This window comes from Squalius cephalus (genome assembly GCF_949319135.1).
Source record: "Squalius cephalus genome assembly, chromosome: 13".
NCBI classification, from domain to species: domain Eukaryota; kingdom Metazoa; phylum Chordata; class Actinopteri; order Cypriniformes; family Leuciscidae; genus Squalius; species Squalius cephalus.
In genome coordinates, this window is record NC_137134.1 from 27,268,124 (window position 1) to 27,294,851 (window position 26,728).

The 26,728-nt window shown below is 39.2% G+C and overlaps 2 protein-coding genes across 2 annotated transcripts in view; one reads left to right on the plus strand and one right to left on the minus strand.

Moving 5' to 3' along the window:
- The window catches only part of LOC307169809 (uncharacterized protein), a 294,785-nt gene that overhangs the window by 141,422 nt on the left and 126,635 nt on the right, over nucleotides 1-26,728 (plus strand). The gene's annotated exons all lie outside the window — the stretch shown is intronic.
- Nucleotides 2,587-26,580, minus strand: LOC307169811 (uncharacterized protein). The gene is made up of 9 exons (XM_079890629.1): nucleotides 26,329-26,580; nucleotides 16,916-17,010; nucleotides 9,069-9,278; nucleotides 5,974-6,139; nucleotides 4,515-5,897; nucleotides 4,279-4,344; nucleotides 3,408-3,478; nucleotides 3,120-3,163; nucleotides 2,587-2,838 (listed from the first exon to the last, which is right to left on the minus strand). Exons 1-9 carry the CDS (start codon nucleotides 26,456-26,458, stop codon nucleotides 2,784-2,786), a joined length of 2,220 nt encoding a protein of 739 aa, XP_079746755.1. The 5' UTR covers nucleotides 26,459-26,580; the 3' UTR covers nucleotides 2,587-2,783.

Below are 26,728 nucleotides of genomic sequence, written 5' to 3' on the forward strand. Positions count from 1 at the left end.
GAAAATGCCTTGTTGATGCTAGAGGTCAGAGGAGAATGGGCCGACTGATTCAAGCTGATAGAAGAGCAACTTTGACTGAAATAACCACTTGTTACAACCGAGGTATGCAGCAAAGCATTTGTGAAGCCACAACACGCACAACCTTGAGGCAGATGGGCTACAACAGCAGAAGACCCCACCGGGTACCACTCATCTCCACTACAAAAAAAATGTTGTCTGGTCTGATGAGTCTCGATTTCTGTTGAGACATTCAGATGGTAGAGTCAGAATTTGGCGTAAACAGAATGAGAACATGGATCCATCATGCCTTGTTACCACTGTGCAGGCTGGTGGTGGTGGTGTAATGGTGTGGGGGATGTTTTCTTGGCACACTTTAGGCCTCTTAGTGCTAATTGGGCATTGTTTAAATGCCACGGCCTACCTGAGCATTGTTTCTGACCATGTCCATCCCTTTATGACCACCATGTACCCATCCTCTGATGGCTACTTCCAGTAGGATAATGCACCATGTCACAAAGCTCGAATCATTTCAAATTGGCTTCTTGAACATGACAATGAGTTCACTGTACTAAAATGGCCCCCACAGTCACCAGATCTCAACCCAATAGAGCATCTTTGGGATGTGGTGGAACGGGAGCTTCGTGCCCTGGATGTGCATCCCACAAATCTCCATCAACTGCAAGATGCTATCCTATCAATATGGGCCAACATTTCTAAAGAATGCTTTCAGCACCTTGTTGAATCAATGCCACGTAGAATTAAGGCAGTTCTGAAGGCGAAAGGGGGTCAAACACAGTATTAGTATGGTGTTCCTAATAATCCTTTAGGTGAGTGTAAGTCAGTAGCAATACCTTGTAATTAATACGGATCTTTATAGGTAACCAATGTAGTGATGATAAAATTGGTGTTATATGATCATATTTTCTTGATCTAGTTAGAAATCTGGCGGCGGCATTTTGGACTAACTGTAGCTTGTTTATTGAGGTTGCAGGACAACCGGCTAATAACGCATTACAGTAATCTAGTCTCGATGTCATGAATGCATGAACTAACTTTTCTGCATCAGAAACTGATAGCATGTTACGTAGCTTAGCAATGTTTCTAAGGTGGAAAAAGGCTGTTCTTGTAACATATGAAATATGATTTTCAAAAGACAGGTTGCAGTCTAATATAACAGCCAGGTCTTTTACTGTAGAGGATGAAGTAACAGGACATCCTACTATGTTAAAGTTGTATTGTGAGAGGTTTTGTGGGTGGTTTTTTGAACCGATGATTAGTACCTCATCTTGTCTGGATTTAATAAAAGAAAATTACTCGTCATCCAATCTTTTATATCTTTAACACACTCTGTCAATTTGGATAATTTAGCGTTTTCATCTGGCCGTGATGAAATATAGATTTGAGTGTCATCAGCATAACAATGGAAACTAATTCCATGTTTCCTTATAATATTTCCAAGTGGCAGCATATATATTGAGAATAATAGAGGGCCTAACACAGATCCTTGTGGCACTCCATAGTTTACTGGAGTTATGATCGATTTTTCTCCATTTACCGGTAAATAGACAAAATGGTAGCGGTCAGATAAATATGATCTAAACCAGCTTAATGCTTGTCCTTGAACACCAGTATAATTTTGTAGTCGATCTAAGAGTTTGTGATCTATAGTATCGAACGCAGCACTAAGATCAAGTAAAACTAATATTGAGATACAGCCTTGGTCAGAAGCTAATAGTAAATCATTTGTGATTTTAACGAGCGCAGTTTCAGTGCTATGGTGCAGCCTGAAACCAGACTGAAACTTTTCATAGGTGTCATTTTCTTGCAAGAAAGAGCCCATTTGAGCGTATAAAAACAGTGTTAACAAACGTCTCGAATATATCGTTAATTTATTAAATACTGTTGGCAAAATGTTAAATACATATAAAAAAATATGTAAATTCATCCGAAATTCAAATTCAATATTATGATATAATTTTCTAATCCCGTTACCAATTAATGCCACACTATTTTATTGTACTATTTTATGCCCTGCCATGTTCGCTACATGTTCTGTCTTCAATATATAAAAAACAATTGTAACAAAAGGTGTATTGTGACTACTGTACATACACACTGCCTTATTTTTTTAACGAGAATTGACAGTGAAAAGCCTTCACTTCAGTATATTGTCTTCTAGACTTGCCACTTTGTTCATTTTATTACTAATTTTTCACTTGACTGTTTTAAAGCAATGTTTACTTGATTACAATATTTGAAGGGTAGCCTATATATGCTAATGTTTTAATGCCTGTTAACATTAATTGTTACTCATTTATTTATTGTTAAATATACTGTATTAGTTAATTATTTCCAATATATTGTATTTATTTTTGCCATAGTACCTCAATTGGCACCAAGAACAACCATTTTTCCCAAGTTACCATAAATAATACTAACAAATAATGATACTAAATGATACAAATAATAAATAATAGCATTTACCAGATGATCGTGTAAAGCTTCAACAATGTTCAGCCTTTGTAACACCCAGTTGAAAATATTACTCCAAAATTCCAGGGGGAAAAAACACTCAGTCACAGTACTAATGTTTGATCATTCATTCAACATTAATTACGGTAAAAGTGATTTGTAAAAAAGTGACAAGTAATCAATTGATTATTAGAGTAATTACAAAACAGCAAAGAAACAGTTACATGCAATAAATATAGATAAGAAAACAAGAACAGCAAACTAAAACAGTAACTGAACCAAGAACAGGTACATAAACTTTAAACTAAACTTTATTCATGGAAGAAAGGATTGTAGGGCTCCCAGGTGTCTGTCCATTTCATCCCACTGCAAATCAGTAAAAAAATAAATAAATCATATACAAATTTACAGAACAGGCTATGACATGTAACTATTGAAAATAGATTGACTGTTTTAAGGGCAAAAATATTTTTGCATTCAGTTAAGACATTTAAAGACAAAAATGTAAGCAAGAAAGATGTATTAGGCAATCAAAATGAATAAGTAAAAGTTTATTATAATACATGTAAAAACAAATATCCTAGATTTTTACCTCATTTCTATTATTACCGTAGTGCACCCTTATACAGGTTATATGTGATACATACCATCCTGAACACGGCTTCCATCTCACTTTGACCTCTTTGACACCCTTTAAGAAACATAAGCAACAACACACACACACACACACACACACACTAAACATCATGCTAAAAATACACATAAACACATAATACAAATAAACGTGCCTGTACCATGCCCTTATTAGGCCATAGATTCGTTCTCATTTTAAATAAATGTACATTATTTTAAAAAAAAATCTTACGTTTCAATCTTTTATCTTTTACTAACGAATACATTTCTGACAAACATTTTCAAAATGAGTTCAATCTTACTTCCTTTGACATCCTGTTCCTTATGATCTTGTCATATGGAAATGTTTTTAATCTGGTATGTACTTGGCATTCTACAACAGAAAAATATAAAAGGATATAATATATAATCAGCAAATGTTTACACTCATGACATATCAACAGTTCGTTAAGCAATTCTTAATAAATAGAATGCATAAATCCTTGCAATGGCCTGGCCACCTGAAACCCTAAAAATGAACTGAAATTAGACCATCTGAAGTACAATTTGCTTTGAATTGGTTGTGTGGTTTGGTAATAGTGCACATTATGGAAACACTCATGGATGGCATGATTTTACATTTGCATAATGGCAAATATTTTATTTTGTCACTTGCATTCATTAGGAGCTGCTTATTTTGTATGGTCACTACATATAAGTTCCTGTGGCGAGCAGGACGAGGTCTAGGGACGTGAGAGGACGGCACGAGACCGGTGGCGTGATTACTGATGAGCGACACGTGCGCGACGCACCGGTCTCTCACATCCCTCGACCTCGTCCTGCTCGCCACAGTTCCATTAACAGAATACTTGAAATTTGTTTAGAACTCATTCGGTATTATTTAAAAGCATTTAATTAAAACAGCAACCATGCACACGGGAATAGTTTGACGAATGTACGCATTTAACCACTGTATTACAATCAAGAAGTAAGTTTAAACATTGAAGGGGATTATTCCAGTTTATGCACAATCAGTTGCATACACATATTCAGCATCATAGACATTATCTATGATTAGTTATGGAATTTAACAATATTTTGCGACTTAAAAAAAATGATATTGAAATAAGAAACTTGTGTTCTACTTTGTACAGTAGTTAGTCAGTTTTCATTAAAAATGCAAATACACAATACCTGCTTCTTTATACATCCATTTTCTTTGTTTGCCTCCTGTCCTTGGAATTATTGTGGATGAATTGTCTGTAAACACACACACACACACACACACACACACACACACACACAGTCAGAACTAAATCTGGATTAAAATGCTGGCATTGGCACTAAAATTGGGAATAGAACTTTTGTTCAAGCTTAAATAAAACTTATTGCATGTTTTTGCCTGAAATAATAATAAATAAATAAATCACCTGCATCTTTGGGCTTAGATGGGGCAGCATGACTGTTCTGGCAGTGGAAAGAAGAGTTTGTAGATGGAAGATGTGAATCATAGAAAGGAGGGGTGATGCAAGAGGAGGTAGGGGTGAGGGGAAATGGTGTAGGAGGAGGAGTGGGGAAAGAAGAGGTAGGAGGAAGAAGGTTGATGTAAGAGGTCGTGGGAGGAGGAAGGTTGGAGGACGAAGATGGAGAAGGAAGAAGGGTATCAAAAGACGAGGAAGAATGAGGAACGCTGAAAGAAGAAGATGGAGGAGGAGGAGGAAGGGTGTACAAAGAGGAGGAAGAAGGAGGAAGGCTGAAAGAAGAAGATGGAGGAGGAAGGGTATCAAAAGAGGAGGAAGGAGGAGGAAGGCTAGTGGAACAAGATGGATGAGAAAGGGTGTCAAAAGAGGAGGAAGAAGGAGGAAGGCTAGTGGAACAAGATGGATGAGAAAGGGTGTCAAAAGAGGAGGAAGAAGGAGGAAGGCTAGAGGAAGAAGATGGAGGAGGAAGGGTGTCAAAAGAGGAGGAAGAATGAGGAAGGCTAGAGGAAGAAGATGGAGGAGGAAGGGTGTCAAAAGAGGAGGAAGAAGGAGGAAGGCTAGTGGAACAAGATGGATGAGAAAGGGTGTCAAAAGAGGAGGAAGAAGGAGGAAGGCTAGAGGAAGAGGATGGAGGAGGAAGGGTGTCAAAAGAGGAGGAAGAAGGAGGAAGGCTAGTGGAACAAGATGGATGAGAAAGGGTGTCAAAAGAGGAGGAAGAAGGAGGAAGGGTAGTGGAAGAAGATGGAGGAGAAAGGGTGTCAAAAGAGGAGGAAGAAGGAGGAAGGCTAGAGGAAGAGGATGGAGGAGGAAGGGTGTCAAAAGAGGAGGAAGAATGAGGAAGGCTAGAGGAAGAAGATGGAGGAGGAAGGGTGTCAAAAGAGGAGGAAGAAGGAGGAAGGCTAGAGGAAGAAGATGGAGGAGGAAGGGTGTCAAAAGAGGAGGAAGAATGAGGAAGGCTAGAGGAAGAAGATGGAGGAGGAAGGGTGTCAAAAGAGGAGGAAGAATGAGGAAGGCTAGAGGAAGAAGATGGAGGAGGAAGGGTGTCAAAAGAGGAGGAAGGAGGAGGAAGGCTAGAGGAAGAAGATGGAGGAGGAAGGGTGTCAAAAGAGGAGGAAGAATGAGGAAGGCTAGAGGAAGAAGATGGAGGAGGAAGGGTGTCAAAAGAGGAGGAAGGAGGAGGAAGGCTAGAGGAAGAAGATGGAGGAGGAAGGGTGTCAAAAGAGGAGGAAGAATGAGGAAGGCTAGAGGAAGAAGATGAAGGAGGAAGGGAGGAAGTCGGGTGCTGGCAGACAGTTTCAGCAGTACTGGTGTTGTTTTGAAGCCTCAGGTAATCTATGAGAATTTTTTGAAAGAAATTTTGAAAATATTTCTTTGAATATTGCATGTGTAGATCATACGAAATACTTACTTTTAATACATATTTCATAAAGGCTAGTCATCCTTTCAAAGATGGCTTGAAGTGGTCCAACTGCAAATGGACCCATTGAAGTGATGACTTCAGCCACAAACCCATTTCTTTTCTCTTTAGAAATGAAGAGAATTGGCTTATAGCCAAGTACCTCCAATTTCTTAACCTGTGAAACAAATGCACAGACAGTCGATAAGTATCGATGTTTTCATAATGGTAAGCAGGGACTTACCAGACAATTCTGTTGCAAATCAACTGGATTATCAAAGTAAAAAAGAAAGATGTCTATGTCTAAATGTTTAATTGAGAAATGTAGCAACTCATAAAGTAATAACTGCACATAATGTAAAAACTGTACCTAATGAAATAAGTATTACATTATTATTGAAATAAAATATTCATGATGTAATAATTTTCTCAAAACGTAATAAAATCTTGAGCTCATAATGTAATAACAATTTTTACATTTTGAGAAATGTATTACATTAGAAACTTACCAAAACATATCATATTTTCATTACTGTAATAGCTTTTAAAACAGAATACCGATGTTTTTTTGTTAAATTAATATATATGTAATATTAATTGCATGAATATTTAAATGTAGCATTTTGCAGGTAGTTTAAAGGTAGGGTAGGTAGGATTTTTATTAAAAACTTTTTTTCAAATTTGTTTAAACTGTCTTTATATACCAATACATAATTAAAATGTAAGTGCTCTGAAAAAGAGAGAATAAAAATCGAGTGACTGTAGACCTTTTAATCTGCAATAAACACAGCTCATTATTTCCATTCGGGACGAAACAATTGATTGGTTTTGGCGACTGTCACTCACTCTCGCAACCAATGGCTACCACCCCTGTTGCTAGATCTGCCCATATGTGCGTGCACCCGTTTGATTTGAGAGGCGCGGAACCTACGAAGAGTAAAATGATGGCAGAGAAAGCATTCAAAATTCAAAGCACCTGCATATGCAGTCAGCGAAGGCAAAAAAGGCAAAAACTACTTCCTCGGACCCTGCACGCACTCTTGAACGACCTCCTCTGCTTCGCCCTCGACCCCGGACCTGTCCTCGAACCGACGATGCGGTACTTGTCTCCGGAGTGTACGTTAGTCTTCATTAGAGTCAACAATGTTTTCATTATGGAAACTCTTTCGTGCAAAACACCATATATGTTATGAATCTTACACGAAATTCACCTTCATCACAGTGTAACTGATGGTAATGGAAAAACGTGTATCAATGCAACCTGTTTTTAGCTTTGCCTTATAAATATAGCTCGTTACCGAATCAAACTTTACCAGTATCGATATGCTAGCTTGATGGTGAGTACTAAAAGAAATCTTATTTGTTTATATTCATAGTGATAAAGTTAGGTATTTTATTACATGTGATTCTGACATGATGTCACTGTATGTACTGTGCTCCTCTCTACTCGTCTCAGGTAAATAAATGCGTCTTCCAGCTGAGCCTGAGCGTTTGGCGTCGCGCGTTCATGTGTTTTGGGGGCGTGGCTTTGGAAGGAGCTCAGAAGGGAGGGGGTGGGAGTGAATGGAAATAATGATCTGTGTTTATTGCAGATTAAAAGGTCTACAGTCACTCGATTATTATACTCTCTTTTTCAGAGTACTTACATTTTAATTATGTATTGGTATATAAAGACAGTTTAAACAAGTTTGGAATGTTGTTGTTTTTTTTAGAAAAATCCTACCTACAATACCTTTAAGACTGGATTTTGATTTTTTGATTTTTACATTTTTTCAATGTATTGTAAGGGAATACTAATATTTTTGTTTTAAAGGGTTAGTTCACCCAAAAATGAAAATTCTGTCAGTAATTACTCACCCTCATGTTGTTCCAACCATGTAAGTCTTTCGTTCATCTTCGGAACACAAATTAAGATATTTTTGATGAAATCTGACAGAATTTTGACTCCTCCATAGGCTTCCAGTGTGACCGAAACTCACCGGCCCAGAATAGTTATTAAAACATCGTTAAAATAGTCCAAGTAACTACAGTGGCACTACATTAAGTTTATCATGCGACGAGAATACTTTTTGTGCGCAAAAACAAACAAAAATAACGACTTTATTCCACTTTTCATTTCCTTCTCTCTGGGCCTCGTAGTGTTTTTGCGCTGCGCGTCTGTGTTGCACGTCATCACGCAACACACACATGACCGGCGTCGGCCAATAGTGAGCCTACGTGGTGACGTGTAACACAGACGCGCTGCGCAAAAACACTACGCGAACCAACTAGACATCCAGAGAGAAGGAAATGAATAGTGGAATAAAGTCGTTATTTTTGTTTGTTTTTGCGCACAAAAAGTATTCTCGTCGCTTGATATACTTAAGATTGAGCCACTGGAGTCACTTGGACTATATTAACGATCTCTTTAATAACTTTTCTGGGCCAGCAAGTTTCGGTCACACTGGAAGCCTATGGAGGAGTGAAACATGGCTCAGATTTCATCAAAAATATCTTAATTTGTGTTCCGAAGATGAACGAAGGTCTTACGCGGTTGGAACAACATGAGGGTGAGTAATTACTGACAGAATTTTAATTTTTGGGTGAACTAACCCTTTAAAAGCTATTACAGTAATGAAAATATGATATGTTTTTTTAAGTTTCTAATGTAATACATTTCTCAAAATGTAAAAATTGTTATTACATTATGAGCTCAAGATTTTATTACGTTTTGAGAAAATGATTACAGTATTAACATTTTATTACCATTATGAGTTGCTACAAGAATATATTTATATATATATAGTGTAATAGTGCGCTTTGAGTACCCAGAAAAGCGCTATAGAAATGTAACAAAGTATTATTATAATTATATATACATATATATATATCTTTTTAACATTTCTTTTTAAATAACAGATTTTTACTATTTAATTATTCATAGTTATATATACGTTTGCTTATATTATAAGAATTATAAATATGAGAATACTTCACCTATACCCAGTGAATAATATGTTATCTGTATAATTTTGTATTTACCTCATTCATTTCAGTACAGTACAGTATAGGCTACTATAAACAGAATATAATATATACTGATACTACATTTGCAGAACAAGACTTACAGCAATGCGGGCAGAATCCACCACACGAGCAGCATTTCTGTGTTTTTTTGTGTTGGACTTCCATGCACTCTCCTCGATATACTTTTGTTTGTTTTTAACTCTCTGTCTGAGGGTTAAACTAGCAAAACATGTTTTACATGTTTTGGAGCTGGCATTGTTGAGTGCCTGGCAGTGGGGACATGGTTTCTGTTTTGGTTTTGTCATTTTGCTCTAAAAGAAAGAAAAAAATTAAAATACAATGCAAACAAAGCAAGTGCAGGCAACTGCTACAATTGGAGTTTTCTACCTGAGGTTTCTGTTTGGAAGCTACAGAATACTGTATAGTAGAAGGTGTCGTGGTGTGGACAGAAAATTAGACAATAATTAGATAATATTTTTTTGGAATGCATGACAGAATGTAGATCATGTGAAAGAAATACTTCAAATGAAAATTCATTCAAACTAGTTTTTTTTTACTTATCATTACAGTATGTGTATTAATGCAAATACCATATAAGCACATATAAGTCACATATTATGTATAACAAATGTACATATACATACACTTGTAGAAATTATATATGTCTGTGCATGGACATAGACCAAGTCGATATTCTATGTAAATAATAAAAAGTAAACCATCCATTATTTAATCTATTATGGCAGTCTAACACAAATCCCAGGTCATAAAGTATCTGATAAACCCCAAATCATAAAGTATTAGCTAACATGCTAATGGACGTAGGCCTATTGGTAACTTACCATAGTACCATTAGCATTAGCACCCGTCAATCGGTTTTAGGTATGGCTTTTATTCTTAATAAAAAATAAAATAAAATAAAATAAATTATATATATATATATATATATATATATATATATATATATATACACATATATATATATATATATATATATATATATATATATATCTCAACAACCCTGATAGACGTGTGAACATGATGCACAAAAACGTACAATGATTCCAGAATCTGAAAATCTTTATCTAAATGATGTAATTTATGTACCAGAACCTACCGTGCAAAGACAAGATATAGCATTGAGCGCGAAAGGACTTACCGCGAGAATGGGATGCCAGAAAAAAACAAAATATTGGTGGCTTTGCTTTTATTTTACATTTATTAATTATAAACCAACAATTGTAATTTTACTCCATAAAAATACTCGGTTGATTATGTGTAAGAGTTTGTTATGTTTTGATTGGCCAACATAAGAACCACAATCGCAGATTCTACAGATAGGCTAACATTAATAGCGAGCTGATAATTAATTTATTAATGCCCCTGGCATCAAATGTAAAAATAGCCTAAATAACGAAGACCTTATATAGTTAAAAATCTATTTAAAGAGATCAATGAACAACACATTTTTTTTTTTTACAAAAAAATAAGATTTAAACCAGATTTTATACAAAATTCCTAAATATAAACATTTTATAAACATTTTTTTTATAAAAATCACATCACAAACACAAGTGCACCATTTAATTTAACGTGACTTAGAATTCCTTTCTAACAAATAATAATGTTATAGATATAAATTATTTCATAAAAGTATTGTATACAGGTAACATTTGGGGTCAATAATTTTTTTTTTAAGTAATTAATAGTTTTATTAATTAAAGACACATTCAGTGTCACATTCAGGCGCAGGCTATAATGTTACGAAAGATTCTATTTCAAATAAATGCTGTTCTTTTGAACTTTTTATTCATCAAATAATCCTGACATATAAAATGAATCACAGTTTCCACAAAAATATGAACATTGATAATAATCAGAAATGTTTCTTGAGCAGCAAATCATTAGTGACTCTGGATCACAAAACCAGTCACCAGTCGCACAGGGTATTTGTGGCAATAGCCAACAATACATTGTATGGGTCAAAATTATCTATTTATCTTTTATTCCAAAAATCATTAGGATATTAAATAAAGATCATGTTTTATATTTTGTAAATGTCCTACCATAAATTTATAAACATTTATTTATGTGAGTGAATGCAGCAATATCGCAAACATAAATGAACAACTTTAAAGGAGATTTTCTCAATGTTTAGATTTTTTTGCACCCTCAGATTCCAGATTTTCAATAGTTGTATCTCAGCCAAATATTGTCCTATCCTAACAAACCATACATCAATGGAAAGCTTATTTATTCAGCTTCCATATGATGTATAAATCTCAATTTTAAAAAATTGACCCATGTGACATTGACCCATTGAGTGGTTTTGTGGTCCAGGGTTACATATTAGAATGATTTCTGAAGGATCATGTGACACTGAAGACTAGAGTAATGATGCTGAAAATTCATCTTTGATCACAGGAATAAATTACAGTTTACTACATATTCACATAGAAAACAGATATTTTAAACTGTAATAATATTTCACTCTTCTCCTATCAAGGTACTCTGCTCTTGTTGCAGGGTCAGAATTTTTTCGCTTGGCAGTGGCATCTGGTAAAATAGATTAAAATAGTTTTAAATAAATAAATAGGCAATAATAAATACACTACTAATAAATGCATTATTACTAAACTGAAATTACATGCTCTAATTTTTTTGTTGCATTTTTCTCATATTGTACAAAGAGTAAACACAAACTGTCTGAAATATATAAAAAATATCCCAAATTGCATAAAAATCAATTCCAAATTATACCAAAGTAAAGTACTGTTTTTATATAAACCGTCAATTGAATATAAAATCATAAAACTGCCAATCTAGGACATATATCTATCATGGAAAACAGTCTGCAGTGCTCGCACCACATGATATTTGGTCGCACCACATGATATTTTCAAATTCAGTCAAAATTTACATAGAATTGGCCACCTAAACAAAACGAGCTAGCTTGCCAAAAAAGGTCACTATGAAATTTATAATAAAAATATATATTTGTAGAAATAACTTTAATATTATTATTTTTTTGAGGTCATACCACATGGCATCCAAATTTGGTAACTACATACCAACCATTACAAAGGTTTATTTTTTTTTCCAATTTGAGAGAATTACAATCCTGCTTGCTGCTTCCATGGGTCCTTGATAAATTGGTTTATGAGGTAACTTCCTGTGTTTGAATAGTTTTCAACATATAAATCCCAAAATGGTAGTTCCTTGATGGTCGCACCACATGATATTTCATAAAATGGACATCATCGGACAAAGTTTGTTTGTATATTATGATGGAAATATAAATACAAATGCTTTGAATTTTTTTAAAGGATTACAAAACATTTTGGAAATCATGCCAAATAGTGCAGAAAATAAATTTGAATAAATTCAGAGTAATTTCAAAGACGTTTTCAAAGTTATGGCTGGACGGTCGCACCACATGATGTTTTGACACTTTAAATAACAAAAAAACATATATAAAATAAGTAAAGGTTTTTGAAAAGTTAAAGTGAGTACATACATGGGAGAGGTACTACAAATATACAGTATCTTTTTATGCATTTAAACCCATTTTTGCCTGAAAAAATGCAATCGGACAGAAAATGTAGGCCATTGACCCAAAAACGTGTCCCATTTTGGCACCAAAGACATTGAGTTTAGATTGAAATGGGAAGCCATTTTAAACAAAAGTTCATTAGATCTGATTCTGCTAATCATTGAACATAGTAAGAAAGGAAAAAAAGTGGTACAAGAAAAACTCAATGAGATAAAAGTACAAATCTATGGGATGAGTAATGATGACATAAAATTGCCATTTGAAAATAAATTGAAACAGGATCTTGAGAAACTTACAGCTTTGGTCATACAACAAACAATTAAGAAACTGAAGAGAGATGAAAACGATTTCAAAGATGACAGAGTCTACAAGTTGAGATCTGTGTCCTTCAATTTTACTACCAATAACTTCTAATATGTCTTCACCAGCTGCTTCTACCACGTCTAATTTTTTTGGACGAAAGACCCAAACACATAAAATCCAACATAAAAAAAAGAAAACAAGGAGAGGCAGAAAACAGTCAAGGACAAAGATATCCCTTTAGACCAAAATCATACTTTATGCCTCCAATTTCGAATGGGACTGCTTTTACAAAAAAGGTGGACTTTGAAATTGAGAGACTGTTCCTATCATCAAATCAAAGAATTAGGGAGAACTTGATTAAATCCCAAAAACTGGCAATAGATCATTTGGCCAAGAATGAGTCTATAATCATAAAACCTGCAGACAAAGGGGAAGCGATTGTGGTAATGGACAAAGACAAATATGTTGAAGAAGCCTCACAACAACTGAACATCAAGACTGCTATCAACGGCTGCTATCCAATCCAATAGACAACACAAGAGATAAATTAAAAGGATACTGGGTGGATTTCAAAACAGGAGCATATGTCAACATCCTAGAATCCCAGTGAACATCCAATCAATGTTCTAATATAAAAAAAAATGCAGACAATTCTGTAATTTCAAGACAAATAACATGTACAACATAAAAGCATTAATTCATTGCAATACTACTTTTGTGGTATACAGGTTATCATATAAATGTGGATGCTTCCATATAGGTCGGACCAAGAAATGGAGCATTGGTATGAGTATCGGAGCATAAGAATGCCATTAGAAAAGATAATTTGGATTATCCTATGGCAAAACACTCCCAAAATGTGCACAATAGTAATCCAGAAGGCCTAATGGTTGAGGGTTTAGAAATGATTAATAAGAATATTTGGGGAGGTGATCGATCAAAATTACTTTTACAGAGAGAAACATTTTATATATGATTTACAGGCCACAGTGTACCCTGGGTTGAATGAAGAAATAGATTTCAGTCCTTCTTTGTGATCATTTTTCTGTATATACAGGGTGGGCCATTTATATGGATACACCGTAATAACATGGGAATGGTTGGTGATATTAAAGTCCTGTTTGTGGCACATTAGTATATGTGAGGGGGCAAACTCCTCAAGATGGGTGGTGACCATGGTGGCCATTTAGAAGTCGGCCATCTTGGATACAACTTTTGTTTTTTCAATAGGAAGAGGGCCATGTGACACATCAAACTTATTGGTAATGTCACAAGAAAAACAATGGTGTGCTTGGTTTCAATGTAACTTTATTCGTTCATGAGTTATTTGTTATAAGTTTCTGACCACTTATAAAATGTGTTCAATGTGCTGCCCATTGTGTTGGATTGTCAATGCAACCCTGTTCTCCCACTCTTCACACACTGATAGCAACACCGCAGGAGAAATGCCAGCACAGGCATCCAGTATCCGTAGTTTCAGGTGCTGCACATCTCGTATCTTCATACCATAGACAATTGCCTTCAGATGACCCCAAAGATAAAAGTCTAAGGGGGTCAGATCGGGAGACCTTGGGGGCCATTCAACTGGCCCACGACGACCAATCCACTTTCCAGGAAACTGTTCATCTAGGAATGCTCGGACCTGGCACCCATAATGTGGTGGTGCAATTGTCTATGGTGTGAAGATACGAGATGTGCAGCACCTGAAACTACGGATACTGGATGCCTGTGCTGGCATTTCTCCTGCATTGTTGCTATCAGTGTGTGAAGAGTGAGAGAACAGGGTTGCATTGACAATCCTATAATCGCACAAAACTATAGAACCCATTCTAAATGCGCATGTGAACGCCATCAGCGTTTCTCACAGGTTCGCGTTTAAAGTCTGTGTAGAGGGAATGGTGTCGGCCCCTAATTTAATAACAAATGATCGTTGCGACGGAAGCAAATCAATCAAAACTAACTTTAGATGGAAAATAACTTAACTCTGCTATAAAGCCAAAACAATATCTGTTACCTTAAATAAAACAATATCTGTTACCTAAAAAAAGAGTGTCTTGGATTTTCTATTTTCAACCACTCTTACTGCCTGAAATTGTGTTAGAGCCATAATGTGTATTATGCGTTATTTGTATTTTATCACGTGATTTTGACTAGTTTTAAATGGGTTTCGTATGCGTAATAATTCTGAAGAATAATAAGGAAGAAGGAAGGAAAAGAATTCATGTTTTTGAAATGTGAAAAGGTGCAAAATAGTTTTTGAGTTTGATTTCTGAAATGTCACAAGACAAAGAAAAAGTAAAGTTTTACAAGACATGTTATGGATTCATGCGTCAAATCCTTTGCGCCACATCTCCCTTGTGGAAATGATGAAGAACGGAAAATGGTTCAGATCGCCATAACATTGTGTTACGTTTGAACTAATAATGTCTGAAATCATAGTTCCTGTTTTATAGATCCACAACCATAGATCCACAACTTTTGAGTAGGGAAGCCAATTTATTTTTTTTCACATTTGTTTCACAAATGTCTTTATTATTGAAAAAATGTCTTTTTATTTGATTTAGAACTGGTATGCGTTTTCTGGTGTACTTTAAAAGCGCTCAGTCGTGTAAAACATTTTTCACAAGCAGAACACGTGTAAAACTTCCCCTTTGTATGAACTTTCTTGTGAGTCTTTCTTTCTCCAGAATGAGAACACAGATGTAATTTCAAAGCTCGAACACTTCTGAAACTCTTCCTGCACTGATAGCATGTGTGCGGCTTCTCTCCAGTGTGGATTTTCATGTGATCTTTAAGGAGTCTTTTTTGTGTGCAGCTTCTCTTCTGGTGCCGCTTCAGTTCACCCTCTGTACAATAGTTTTTTCCACAAACATAGCACACATACTTCTTCCCACCACTGTGTCTTTTCTGGTGAAATTTTAAACCACTCACCCATAAAAATCCCTTTCCACACAAATAACACACGTGAGGCTTCACTCCAGTGTGGATTTTCTTGTGTCTCTTTAGGAGATATTTTAGGGCAAAACTTTTCCCGCATTGCTCACATGAGTGCGGCTTCTCTCCGGTGTGTATTTTCATGTGAATCTTAAGGTATCTTTGTGAAAAACTCTTCCCACACAGATCACATATGTGCGGCATTTCTCCATTGTGGATTTTCAGGTGATCTTTAAGGGTTCCTTTTTGTGAAAAACTCTTCCCACACTGATCACATGTGTGCGGCTTCTCTCCAGTGTGGATTTTCATGTGTTTCTTTAGGAGATATTTTAGGCCAAAACTTGTCCCGCACTGATCACATGTGTGCGGCTTCTCTCCGGTGTGGATTTTCATGTGTCTCTTAAGGGTTTCTTTTTGTGTAAAACTCTTCCCACACTGATCACATGTGTGCGGCTTCTCTCCAGTGTGGATTTTTAGGTGATCATTAAGGGCTCTTTTAACTGTGTAACTCTTCCCACACTGATCACATGTGAATGGCTTCTCTCTATTGTGGATTTTCACGTGACGATTAAGGGCTCCTTTAATTGCGAAACTCTTCCCACACTGATCACATGTGTGCGGCTTCTCTCCAGTGTGGATTTTCATGTGTCTCTTAAGGGTTTCTTTTTGTGTAAAACTCTTCCCACACTGATCACATGTGTGCGGCTTCTCTCCAGTGTGGATTTTTAGGTGATCATTAAGGGCTCCTTTAACTGTGTAACTCTTCCCACACTGATCACATGTGAATGGCTTCTCTCTAGTGTGGATTTTTATGTGACGATTAAGGCCTCCTTTAAGTGCGAAACTCTTCCCACACTGATCACATGTGTGCGGCTTCTCTCCGGTGTGGACTTTCATGTGTCTCTTAAGGGTTTCTTTTTGTGTAAAACTCTTCCCACACTGATCACATGTGTGTGGCTTCTCTTCACTATGAACTATCATGTGAAATTTAAGAATTTGTTTGTAAGGGAAACTCTTCCCACACTGATCACATGTGAAAGGCTTCTCTCTGCTATGAACTGTCATGTGATTTTCAAGACTTTGCTTGTGTGGGAATATTTTTCCACACTGAAAGCAAGTGAAATTTTTGATGGCTCTTCTCACTACAAGTTTACTTACGGTCTGTGAGCTCAAAGATTTTTCTTCAGTTTTGACACGATGTTCCTCCTCCGCTTCATCCAGTTCTTCACTGTCCTTAATCTCTTCCATCGGGTCTAAAATGAAAGTTAAAATGTAAAAAAAAATTAACATTTGCTCTAAGGTAGTGTAACCAATTAGCTCAAAATAAATATTAATCAAAACTTGTTATAATTAATTAATAGCTGGTAGGATTTACGACTCTGTCTCAAGTGTGGTTAGACATGGGCCTTGCCATTTGTTCTTGCTGGCCCAGGGCCGTCAGGCAGTCCTTATTGGCGAGCCCTGAATATAATGCTATAGTGTAATAATCTGTATCAATATTTTATTTAATGAGAAGAACAATAATAGTACCAATAATTTATTGTTGAATGACTATTTTTGACAACCTCACTGAATTTATCTTCCTCTCCCTTCATACTTTAGCGCTTTTTTTAATAACAAAAAAAGTATTATATTATGTTAATATTTTATATTTTGTAAACTTGCAAGGCTTTGTTTTTAAAATAAGGACATTAGTTATGCTTTAATGCTCAGTCACTTGCAAAATAGTCAAAACAATATGCATTAAATCGTGATTAAATAGTGATTTTCTTTAAACAAATAAGATATTTTTGCCATATCACCCACGGTGGGGTTACATTAACGTACTCAAGTTACCTAACGTAACCTCGGTTCTCTCTAGAAGAGGGAACGAGTATTGCATAAGTTGCTTACACTGTGGGTAAAGTCATCTTTTCTCGAGATCTGAAGCCAAAAAATTATCCTTAATTTTGTGTTTATTGTCAATGCAGTGCAGCAGCCAGCAGACTATGGCAGGCTGTATAAGCATGCTCATTGGCTGACTTGCGGCTGGGCCAGATTTGGGCCAGCGCGTCCTGGCTTTTCGAGAGAAATCTCAGGCAATTGTCTTTCAACGCAAAAAGGTCTACTTCCGCTTTGCCGAAGAGGCGCCACAGTAACTGGACTGTTTGAGGGTGCAGGGACCATTCTCCCGGGGGAATGTTGTCCCTGGACAGCCTGTCTGGGCCGACATTCCTGAGGCCCAGAACATGCGAGGCTCTCAGCGACCACAGCGAGTGATGGGCCCACACAAGAAGGCGTTCTGTCAGTTTACAGAGGTTCCTGGTAAAGGTCTGCACCCGCGGGTCGCGACGCAAAACAGTGCGGTGCGGGACAAATTTTGAAAGGTCATTGCAGGAGCGTGCGGGATGATGGAGGTGCACTTGCGGGTACGGGCGGGAGGGATGATACACTGCACTCCCGCAATTTTTTTTACAAATTATTATTATTAATATTATTATTATTAAAAAGTAGGCCTAGGCTATTTTCAGTTTAACATCTGCACTGAGGCTCAAAGCCCAAATAGTTTTTTAGTCTCAATGTTTTACGAATGTTCATGGCTAGCCTATGTGACCAGAACATTAACTAATATACTGTATAATTATATATATATATACATATATATATATATATATATATATATATATATATATATATATATATATATATATATAACCTAATCAAATAGATTTTATATTTTTGTTTTTGGTTAGCCTACTATTGTGAATATTTTGCTGTTCGTAATATGGGACCGTTTCGTGTTTTGTGATCACATTTTAAATGTTTAAATGGCCTGTGATATAGTCTATAGTCTAGGCTAGATAAGAATGATTTATTTGACAAATGTTCCTATGTAGGCCATGCTTAAGGCTGTTTTTATGTTACACGATAATTAAGCCTATTGGAATTTTGGCCGATTAATGTTTATCTTTGTTGGCGTTAGTTACTGAGGCCTAGGCCTATTTAATGTTTTGTATGGTTGAACATGCAGGCTTACCAATAAATATGTAACCAAGTATTGGTAAGGAATTATGTGCGCACGCATTTTTTTCCCAAGACCTTTCGTGAGACAGAAAGTGAACATCCATACTGCCTGCCGTCTTGCGGGCATTTGCGGGCGGGAGCGGGACTAAAAATGACAAATCTTTGCGGGAGCGGGACTGAACACTGCGGGAGCGGGACTGAACATTGCGTCCCGCGCAGGTCTCTAGTTCCTGGATCTGACACCGCCCTGGCGATTCACATAGGACACCACAGACATATTGTCCGAGCGGACTAGAACATGGTGGCCCCGTATGTGAGGGAGGAAGCGCTTCAGCGCGTTCTTGACCGCTATCATCTCAAAACAGTTTATATGAAGGCTTTCTCCAGGTCTGACCACAGGCCAAAGACCGGTCTGCTGCCCTCGAAAAGAGCGCCCCAACCCAAGTTGGAGGCGTCCGTCGAGATAACTTTTTGGTGCAAGACGGCTCCCATTGTCACTCCCCGCTGGTACCAGTCGGCCGCTAACCAGGGTCTCAGTGCTGAAACGCAGCTGTGAGTCACTCTGATCTGTATGCAGCCGGATGCCCAGGCTCTGCCCTCGGGCGTTCAACCAGCGCTGCAGCGGGCGCATATGCAATAGACCCAGCTGAAGCACTGCGGCAGCTGATGCCATGCAACCCAGCATCCTCTGAAATGTTTTCAGAGGTGCAATGCTGCCTTTCTGGAAAGACGCGTTGAATACAGCGCACGCGCTGTGTCGACAGCTGGGCCATAATGAGCTCTTGGTCCAGTTGACCATGAGACCCAGGCTTTCCAGATGGCCGAGAAGCACTGTTCTGTGAGAAATAAGTTCTTCCTCTGACTGTGCTAGAATCAGCCAATCGTCCAGATAGTTCAAAATCCGCATTTCCTGATTCCTCAGGCGAGCGAGAGCCGTGTCCATGCACTTAGTGAATGTACGGGGTGCCAAAGACAAGCCGAACGGCAGGACAGTGTATTAATATACCTGACCGTCGAAGGCGAATCTCAAGAATGGCCTGTGACGGAGTATTATCTGAATCTGAAAGTAAGCGTCTTTCAGATCGAGGGAAATAAACCAGTCTCCCGGGCGAATTTGAGCGAGGATCTGTCTGGTTGTGAACATTTTGAACGGTCTTTTCATAAGAGCTTTGTTCAAATGCCTCAGATCTAGAATCGGTCTGAGAGCTCCGTTCTTCTTGGGCACTAGGAAATATTGGCTGTAAAAGCCTGACTCGCTCAGAGAAGGCGGTACCGGTTCTATAGCCCCTTTGCACAGAAGTTTCGCTATTTCTGCACGAAGTAGATGTGCTACTTCCCCATTCACTCTCATCTCGGTTCAGGCTAGAAAGCGCGGGGGACGGCGAGCGAACTGCAACGAATAGTCCTGCTTTACTGTGCTCAGCACCCATTCTGACACACCTGGAATAGCTTCCCATGCGTTTGCATGTGTGGCTAGGGGCAGAATGGCCTCCGGGTTCCGGTCGCCGCATTCTGCGGGCTCGAGAACCTGATTCGGAGGCGCGGAGACTCGGTGCCTGAATGCGCCGGCTTGCAGACAGCGATGGCTAGCCGTTTTATACGTGATGTCCTGGTGGCTTTGGACGGGGAACATTTTGTGATGTGATGATGACACATCTGTGATGTGACCGGCAGAGAGTGGCCGTGTGACAGAGCGAACAGTGAGTAAGTGTGGGCACGGGCTCGTGGGCACATATCTGCAGTAGCCATAGCAACAGGGACTGACAGAGCGGAATGCTTTGATGGTGGTCCGGCCGCGGCGGGACTTAACTGTCTTTTCCTCCTTTGAGTGGCTAGGAGCACTTCGCGGGCTCGGGTTTCAGCGTGATCTTAGGCCGGGGTCCCCGTGGGGGAGGCGGCCTGTTGCGGCTGGACGAGCGCGATCTAGGGCGGCCGTCCTGTCGTCGCTGCGAAGGCGGAGGCTAAGCAGGACGCTGGGTGGAGCTTCGTGCAGGCTGGTCCCGAGGGCGGTGTGCGGCTGAGCTCGAGCGTTGAGGCAGAAGCAGATTCATAGTCTGCGTGGTCTTTTGTACCTCTGAGAAGCGGTCTACAATCCCACTAACCGCTGGGCTGAAGAGGCCGGTGGGGGAGAGCGGGGCGTTGAGAAAAATGGCCAGCTCAGACTCCCTCATGTCAGCGAGTGTCAACCAGAGGTGCCTTTCTGTGACGGTCAGCGAGGACATGCACCTTCCAAGAGCCTGGGCAGAAGATTTAGTAGCGCGAAGGGAGAGATCCGTCGCGCTGCGCAAATCCGTGATGGAGGCAGGATCCGGGCCTTTCTCATCCAACACACGGAGGAGATCGGCTTAGGATCTGAAGTACTGCCATGGAATGCAAGGCTGAGGCGGCGGCGGAGAAAGCGTGGCCAACAAGGGCTGATGTAGTCCTGCAGGCTTTGGACGGGAGGGCAGCCTTTGAGCGCCATCCAGAAGACGGGCAAAGGTGCACTGCGATCGCTTCCTCCACAGGGGGATGGAAGTATACCCCTTCTCGGCGGCGCCGTCAACCTGTGAGAGCGCCGAGGAGACATGAGAGTGTACTCTCGCGGAGAATGGTGCATTCCACGATTTCGAGAGCTCAGAGTGGAGTTCCGGCAGGAAGGGTGCAGTCCTAGACGCGGGTGCTTGGCGGCGGCTGTGAAGAAAGCAGCCGTCGAGTCTGTTCGGCGCGGGCTCCTTGGGCAGTGACCACTTGAGGCCAAGTTGGTCGACGGCCTTAGTGAGGAGGCGCAGAAGCTCCGCGTCTACCCAGGCCCGAGAACGGCCGGACTCCTGGACGTAGGATGTAGAACTGGACCAATCCTCGCTGTCAGAGGCCAGGATAGAGCAGCTGTCAGCAGCGGTGTCCTTGTCCACTTCAGCCGCTTCATCCCCTGAAGCAGTGGCAGCGCGGGCGGGGGGCTGGTGGCTGCGCGTCCGGGAGGGGGGCGGAGAAGGAGAGAGAGAGGCTCGAGGGAAGGGTTCCGGCGAGCTCTTAAGCGCCACATAAGACTCCGGTGGCCTCTGGGAGCGGCGCTTCTTTCTGCACGGCCCAGCAGAGACAGGCGGAGTGACAGCTTCATCAGGGAAGGCTTCAAGTTGAGCCCGCAGGGTCGACATTGAAAGCTCCTCGCACTCAGGGCAGCTGCCCGTAGAGAGCGCGGTAGCGGCATGCTCGCAGCCCAGGCAGAGAGTGCAGATGAGATGGCGGTCTCCGGTGCTGAGCGGGGCGCGGCTCGAGGCACAGGAAGAGCAAGGCATTTTTACAAAAACTTTTAGATAGAAAATGTGTGTCGCAGCGGCGAACACACAAAACAGATAAAGGATACTGTCGCCGGATAGCTCAGCAGGCACGGATGGCTGAAGGCGGCCGGCTTCCTCAGACGTTTCCTAAGCTTGCTGGTCGCTCGATTCAACGGCGGCGGCTTCTCAAGATCCAGCGATGCGGAGAGCTTCGCTGAAGAGATGAAAAAGCAGAGTTCAGCCAGTCGAGGCCTTCCTTATATACGCTAAGCCACACCCATTCTGACGGGCTGTGACGCGTAGAGGGCGCAACGTCACACGCAGGGCTCACCGATAGGCTGCAGCAGTTGCCGCAAGTCAGCCAATGAGCACGCTTATACAGCCTGCCATAGTCTGCTGGCTGCCGCACTGCGTTGACCAGGCCCGGAGTGGATAATCGGGAGAATTCCCGGTGGGCTGCTTCACTTTTGGGCCGGTCGAGGAAATTTTTTTTTTTTTTTTTCACATTTCAATGTCACGTTAGTTACATAGACTACACACGTTTCGCATTCTGACACCGCAGCGCGCAGCCTATGCATGGGTTGTACCATGTGAGGGAGTTCTCCCCTCCCCTCCTATAGAGTTGGTTGGGTCCATAGTCCGTCTTTTCCAAAATGTTTTCTCAGGTAGGCTACCGCGGCACCGCCGGCACCTACCGATGGCTGGGCCGGCCCTACCGTAACAGTAGACGTCAGGGAGGATGGATGGGAGGAAGAGGCCAGGAGGTATGGAAGCTTTGTTTCCGCCACAGAATAAAACATTTTAAAAGATAATTGCGACTTTTTATCTCACAATTGCGAGTTTACATCTTGCAATTCTGATTGATATAAAGTCAAAATTGCGTGTAATAAAGTAGGGCTGGGTATCGGCAAGGGCTTCACGATACGATACATATCGCGATACATGTGTCATGATACGATATATCATGATATATTGCGATACTTTAAAAAAATTTTTTTAAATAATAGTTGAAAATACAACTTGCTGTGTGGTATGTGTATCACATCATATTAATAACTCAGCAGAAAAATAAAAACGTCCATTCCAATTTATTAGCAAAGCTATTTGCATTGCACTGAACAGTGAACACACTGAAATGTATGAAGTGCATATTGTGTCACTGAACACTTTTAACTAAAAATGAAGATCCCACAAAATTTATAAAACTGAAATTTCCTCTGTTGAAAATAAAAGTTATTTTAATGAATGTGTATCCAAAGAGTTGCAGTCCCCTGTGACTTCCATAGAATATATTTTCATACTATGGAAGTCAGTGGGGAACAGCAACTGTCTGGATAAACATTCATCAAAATAACTTATTTTGTGTTTAGCACAAGAAAATAAATTAATACAGGTTTAGAACAACATTAGAGAGTAAATAACAGAATTTTCATTTTTGGTGAACTATCCCTTTAAGGACAGTAAAACGGCAGCATGTTTACTATTAGGCTACTGTCTCTTTAAGACGCGCACCCAATACCCTTTCAAATGTTTGCTTTCACTTTAGACATAACCAACTGTGTTTATGCAAACCTTGTGAGTACATATTTGACAGTATTAGCGCAATAAGACTCAAATGTAACAGAATCCAGATGCTGTCTGACAGGCTTTTAGTGCCTGCTGTGAGCTTCGCGAGTACGCGCTCAGAAAAGTGCATGTTAAAAGAGCGCATCAGCTTGCGAATTAAATGTTTAACCGGCAAGGCTTTAAAGCACATGCAAATAATGAACTTTTGTGAATGGCAGTGTCCAGTGAGTGTAACTATTTCTGCATTAAAGTGTGATGTGTATGTACGTCGCGTTGTTGAGACGGAGGCGCCAGAACTGCGACTGATAGAATGCACTGTAACTACGATATTTCTTCAAAAGCAGATCGTGGAGACATTTTAATCATCCATGATCAAAAATCGTGATATCGCACACCAAAGTGCACCAAGTTGGCTCTGCAAGCTGGAGGCGATCATATTTCCACCATGCTCACTCCCGCTTGGCCGTATGTATCTGACGTTCATCTGCTTTGTAGATAGCGAGTCAGCGATCTACAGGAACTGCGGAGGTCGTTTGACACACAGAGGGATTTGATGAAATGTTAACATCATTTTAAACCCGTTAAAACTTTTACATTATTTTAAAGTATCGATAGTAGAGGTTGGAATATCGATACACTATCGTGAATAAAATTATCACGATAGTTAACTGTATCGATATTTTTGCACAGCCCTAAAATAAAGTCGCAATTGCTTGTTATAAAGTAAGAATTGCGAGAAATAAAGTCAGAATTGCGTGATATAAAGTCACAATTGCGTGTTATAAAGTCAGAATGAGAGATAAAAAGTCAGAATTGCGTGATATAAAGTCGCAATTGTGTGTTATAAAGTCAGAATTGCAAGATATAAATTCAGAATTGTGTGAAATAAAGTCGCAATTGCTTCTTATAAAGTCAGAATTGCAAGATATAAAGTCAGAACTGCATGAAATAAAGTCGCAATTGCTTATAAAGTCAGAACTGCAAGATAGTCAGAATTGTGTGATATAAAGTCGCAATTGTGTGTTATAAAGTCAGAATTGCGAGATATAAAGTCAGAATTGTGTGAAATAAAGTCGCAATTGCTTCTTATAAAGTCAGAATTGCAAGATATAAAGTCAGAACTGCGTGAAATAAAGTTGCAGTTGCTTATAAAGTTAGAACCGCAAGTTATAGAGTCAGAATTGTGATATAAAGTCGCGTTATAAAGTCAGAATTGCGAAATATAAAGTCAGAATTGTGTGAAATAAAGTCGCAATTGCTTAGAAAGTCTAAGTGAATTATTATTTAACCTTTACATTATTTGTTATTAATACAAACTACACAATAGTAAGAGCTGAACTGTTGCTTAATTTATCCAATTTAGAAAAAGTGCTAATTTGGAATTCCACCATGGAAAAAGTGGGCCAGTCTTGGGCCTGAAACTCCCGGGCTGAAAAGTGGCCCCACTCTGGCCCTGGCGTTGACAATAAATCAGATCTCGAGAAAAGATGACTTTACCCGTAGCGCAAGCAACTTACGCAATACGAGAGAACCTCTCGTAAGAGAACTAGTAGTTCTCTCATAAGTGAAATAAATACAAATTCAAGATACATTATACAAGACATAGGCTAACAATATCACACACAATGTCCTGGAATGTGTGTTCATTTATAGATCAGTTCATTTACAAATTAATGCAGGAAAGTCTGTTTTAAGGTCTGTTTCTCTTTCCTATGGCCTCTGTTTTTACCACACAACAACATTTTTCCCAGCAATATAACAATCTTATCTGATAGTCTCCTTGGTGACTGAGGCCTTTTCTGCTCTCAAGATTGTCTCTTTTGTGGGGATGTTTTTAATTACTAAAAGTGAGCTTTAAAGCTTATTTGTTAAATGTAGCAAATAGTTATGTATCTGATTGTCTCAGTCGTTACAATAGTTATTAGTTAAAGGTTGTATCAGCGATTTCAGGCCCAAAAAAGGCCCAAACATAAATGATCATATTCATCTTATCTTTCCTAACCGTCATAGGCAGCTGTGCACGAGCGCAAAACCTCACAACACCCACCTCTGTCGGTGATTGGTTGGAACACTATTTATTTTGGTTGAGTGGTGGTGAAACCATTTGTTTTTGTGTGCAGATCTCAGAGCCTAGGCTGCCTACAGAGACGCGTTTTTTTGACGGCCTGCTTATGGGGCGGGCAGCTAGCGGATCGTTAGGAAAGATTAGATGAATGTGATCATTGTTTGGGCCTGAAATCGCTGATACCACCTTTAACATTCTTGTTGTGAACGAGCCTAAACACTTATTAACACCATACAAGTAAAAGTTTGAGTTCAAAGAAAGACTGAAAAAAAATCTTACTTTTAACAGAAATGGTTTGCTTTGTCATTTTGTTGTATTGTGCAGTGCACCATATTGCATTTGCAGTAAGACATTCATTGAATAGTACAATGATGTTCGCACAAAAAAAAGTGTTATTTATACTTGTTCAAAGCATTTAGCAGATGCATATTTATTTAACCTCTTTCACACCTTTCGGGATTTTTTCCCACACACACACACACAAAACATATTTAGTGTTCTGCAGAAGAAGAAATTCATCCAGATTTTTAAAGTTAAGGACGTGTAAATTATATCAGAATTTATACCTGTATGATTGAATGGATATGTTGACTGGCTAACCATTAAAGAACTGCTACAGTTTTATAACTTTAATGTTTCACAGCATCATTAATGAAGAATCAAAAATAAACACCAACCTATCTGTTCTTCAGTCTCTTCAAGCTTCACTCTGAGGAGATCTTGATCAGGATCACTCCTGTTCTCACTGTAATCTTCAATAAACTCCATTTTTACAGGTTTCTGTTCTTCCTGCTGGTCTGAATCCATCTCTTCACTTGTAAATAGTGATCGTTTAAAAAACCGCTTCGTGAAGGTTCAAATACTTTGCAAATCTTTTGTTTTGAATCAGCTGTTGTTCAGAGCTCATCTCCTCTTCTTCAGTGTTTGCCGGTTTGTGAAATCAACTTAAAGAGTGCCGCCACCCACTGGTCTGGAGTGTGAAGAGCACATACAGTTTACCGGTAATAAGACGAGAAAAGTGAGAAGAAAGTCAAATCTGACCTAAACCATAAGCATTCAAAAGGTATTTACAATTTG

What these genes read in the sequence shown, in the direction of transcription:
- LOC307169811 (XM_079890629.1), bottom strand. Translation starts at nt 26,458, where the DNA reads ATGGATTCAGACCAGCAGGAAGAACAGAAACCTGTAAAAATGGAGTTT. An exon ending in ATCTAAGCCCAAAGATGCAG is followed by an intron (nt 4,345 to 4,514) that starts GTGATTTATTTA and finishes GTGTGTTTACAG; the next exon opens with ACAATTCATCCACAATAATT. An exon ending in ATGGATGTATAAAGAAGCAG is followed by an intron (nt 3,479 to 4,278) that starts GTATTGTGTATT and finishes TTTCTGTTGTAG; the next exon opens with AATGCCAAGTACATACCAGA.